Source organism: Lepus europaeus, chromosome 18 (assembly GCF_033115175.1).
Source record: "Lepus europaeus isolate LE1 chromosome 18, mLepTim1.pri, whole genome shotgun sequence".
NCBI lineage: Eukaryota > Metazoa > Chordata > Mammalia > Lagomorpha > Leporidae > Lepus > Lepus europaeus.
Window position 1 is genome coordinate 72,366,311 of NC_084844.1, and position 3,122 is coordinate 72,369,432.

General features: G+C 62.5%; 1 protein-coding gene across 1 annotated transcript; it reads right to left on the bottom strand.

Moving 5' to 3' along the window:
• Nucleotides 1–529: 529 nt before the first annotated feature.
• Nucleotides 530–985, bottom strand: LOC133747008 (cilia- and flagella-associated protein 90-like). The gene has a single exon (XM_062175161.1). It carries the CDS (start codon nucleotides 983–985, stop codon nucleotides 530–532), a length of 456 nt encoding a protein of 151 aa, XP_062031145.1.
• Nucleotides 986–3,122: the final 2,137 nt, after the last annotated feature.

Below are 3,122 nucleotides of genomic sequence, written 5' to 3' on the forward strand. Positions count from 1 at the left end.
CGGGGGTTCTGGGTACCAGGGAAAGGGCTGGGCACTGAGGATGGGGCCGGGTGTCAGGGATCCAGTGTTCCAGGGAGGGTGCCTGATGTCAGGAATCCTGAGTGACAGGGAGGGCCGGTTGGCGGGGGTCCAAGGTGCCAGGGAGGGGGCCGGGGGTCCCAGGTGCCAGGGAGGAACTGGGCGTCCAGGGTCTCGGGTGCTAGGGAAGAGGCCCAACCCCTCCGGACTTTTTTTTTTTTTGGCAAGTGCAACAGAGTTTCCATTTTATTCAGGTGCTCACAGCGGATCAGCCTCTACTGTCATTTGATCCTAAGTAATGATGTAACAGTCACCACACCAGATGGAACTGAGCACGGAATCTGTGTAGCCAGGTTCCTAAGCCAGGCACCCTGAGGGAAGGTGTGGCAATGAGGCAGAGGCACCCCCCTCAGCATCCTGAGAAGAGCTGCCAGGGCTGCAGGCGCCATCCTTCCCCGTGCAGCCTCCCTTGCTGGCAGGTACCTGACTGCCCTGTGGGCTGCAGGGTGGCTCAGGCTGGAGCGATGTGCCCAAAGCCAGGTGCCTTGATGCTGGGGATGTCGTTCTTCCGGTAGAAGGCAGCCTGCACGTGGTTGGTACTGCGGAAGTCCCAGTTCAGTGGCTCCACGGGCTGGTGGATGCGTCTCCCATAGATGGAGGAGGCCAGCACGCCCACGGGCCTCTCTTGTTCCTCCTTGTTAACGTGAAGTCCCAGGTCTTTTGTGTGCTCTCTGTCATCTCGGTGCAGTTTCTGATTATAATCGAGCTTCCTCTCAAAAACGCAGTCGTAGAGGGAAATAATCCCCTTCTGGCCCTGGCGGTAGTAGTAGCTGTACTCCTTGCGGTCCAGGCACCAAGGCGGGACGTAGCTGAAGGCCGAGAGAGCCGAGATGGGCAGTGGCCGCGGCCTGGCCTGCAGTGTGGTGGCTGTGATCTCCTCTTCTTCCTCCAGGCCATCCCGGTCCATCGCCTCCGCCCGCACAGGGACCCAGGCCACGTCTGCTCGCTGGCCTGGTACCCATGTTCAGCACTGCACCTGTGTTTGGCCGTTGCCAGGACACCATGGCCTGGCGATGCGTGGCTGGGCCGAGGTGGGCGGGGCAGGGATGACCCCTGGGCATCTCCAGCCGCGCCAGGCATCCATGCAGCCCTCCACTCCCAGAAATCAGCAGTCCTGGGTGTCAAGAGGGGGCCAGGCCTTGGGGATCCTGAGGCCCAGAAAGAAGCCAGGCGATGGGGGTCCCAGGTACCAGGGAAGGGTCTGGATGTCGGGGGTTTGGGGTGCCAGGGAGGAGCCGGGTGTCTAGGGTCTCGGGTGCCAGGGAAGAGGCCGGGCGTCGGGTTTCCAGGTGCCAGGGAGGAGGCCGAAAGTCAGGGGACCTGGGTGTCAAGGAGGGGGCCAGGCTTTGGGGATCCTGGGGCCCAGGAAGAAGCCAGGCATTGGGGGTCCCAGGTACCATGGAATTGGCTGGGCGACGGGGGTCCAGGGAACCAGAGAGGGGCCCAGGCGTCGGGGGTCCAGAGTGCCAGGGAGGGGGGCCGGACAACAGGATCCCGGTTGCCAGGGAAGGGGCCTGGCGTCAGGGGTCCCAGGTACTGGGGAGGGGGCCGGGCATCTGGTTTCCCGAGTGACAGGGAGGGGGCCAGGAGTCAGGGGTCACAGGTGCCAATGGTGGGTCAAGGGTCCCGGGTGACAGGGAGGAAGCTGGGAGGCAGGGGATCTAGGTGTCAAGGAGGGGGTCAGGTTTAAGGGATCCAGGGGCCAAGTAGGGAGCTGGGCATTGGGTGTCCCAGGTACCAGGGAAGTTGCTGGGCTTTAGGTGTCCAGGGTACTAGAGAGGGGCCAGGGCGTCAGGGGTCTGGGGAGTGTGGGAGGGGGCCAGGCATTGGGGGTCCCTTGTCTCTGGGAGGGCACCAGGCATCAGGGGTCCCAGGTAGCAGGGAGGGGGCTGGGCATCTGGGGTCCCAAGTGACAGGGGCCAGGCATCAGGGGTCCCTGGTACCAGGGAAGAGGCCTGGTGTCAGGGGTCCCGATTGACAGGGAGTGGGCCAGGCATCTGTGGTCCTGAGTGATAGAGAGGTGCTGGCGTCAAGAGTCCAGGGTGCCCAGGATGGGCTGGGTGTTGGGGAAGGGGCCGGGCATCAGGGGTCCATGCTGCCTGGGAGGGGTCCAGGTGTCGGGGGTCCCGGGTGCCAGGGAGGGGGCCTGCTTTTGGTGATCTGGGGGCCCAGTGGGTGCCAGGCAAAGAGGGTCCTGGTTACCAGGGTAGGGGCTGGGAGTCGAAGATCCAGGGTACCAAGGAGGAGGCCAGGCATCGGGGATCCCAGGGCCCGGGAGGGAGCCAGGCGTCGGGGGTCTTGGGTGCCAGGGAGTGGACCAGGTGTCAGGGTTCCCGGGTACCAGGGAGTGGGTTGGGCGTCTGGGGTCCCGAGTAACAGAGAAAGGCCAGGTGTCAGGTGTCCAGGGTACCAGGGAAGGGGCTGGAAGTCGTGAAGGAGCAAGGTTTGGGGTACAGGGGTGCCAGGGAGGGGTCTAGGTTTTGGGGGTCCCTGGTGCCAGGGAGGGGTCTGGATGTCAGGATCCCGGGAGTCAGGGAAGGGGATGGGAGTCAGGGGTCCCAGGTCAAAGGGAGGGGACCAGGCATCTGGAGTCCTAATTGATAGGGAGGGTATGGGCGTTGGTGGTAAGGGTGCCAAGGAGGGGATAGGGGTCCTGGGTGCCAGGGAGGAGGCCGGGTGGCAGGGGTTCTGGGTGTCAAGGAGGGGGCCAGGGGTTGGAGGTTTCGGGGCCCAAGAGTGACATGGGCATTGTGAGTCCAGGGTCCTGGGGGGGCCAGGTGTCGGGGCTTCCGGGTGCCAGGGAGGGGACCAGGTGTCAGGGTTCCTGGGTACCAGGGCAGGGGGTGGGCGTCTAGGGTTTCTAACTACCATTTGGGGCAAGTCTGATTGAGCATGTGCCAAACTATACATCTCCTCCCTCTCTTATTCCCACTCTTATATTTAACGGGGATCACTTTTCAGTTAAATTTAAACACGTAAGAATAATTGTGTGTTAATTAAAGAGTTCAACCAATAGTATTAAGTAGAACAAAAAACTACTAAAC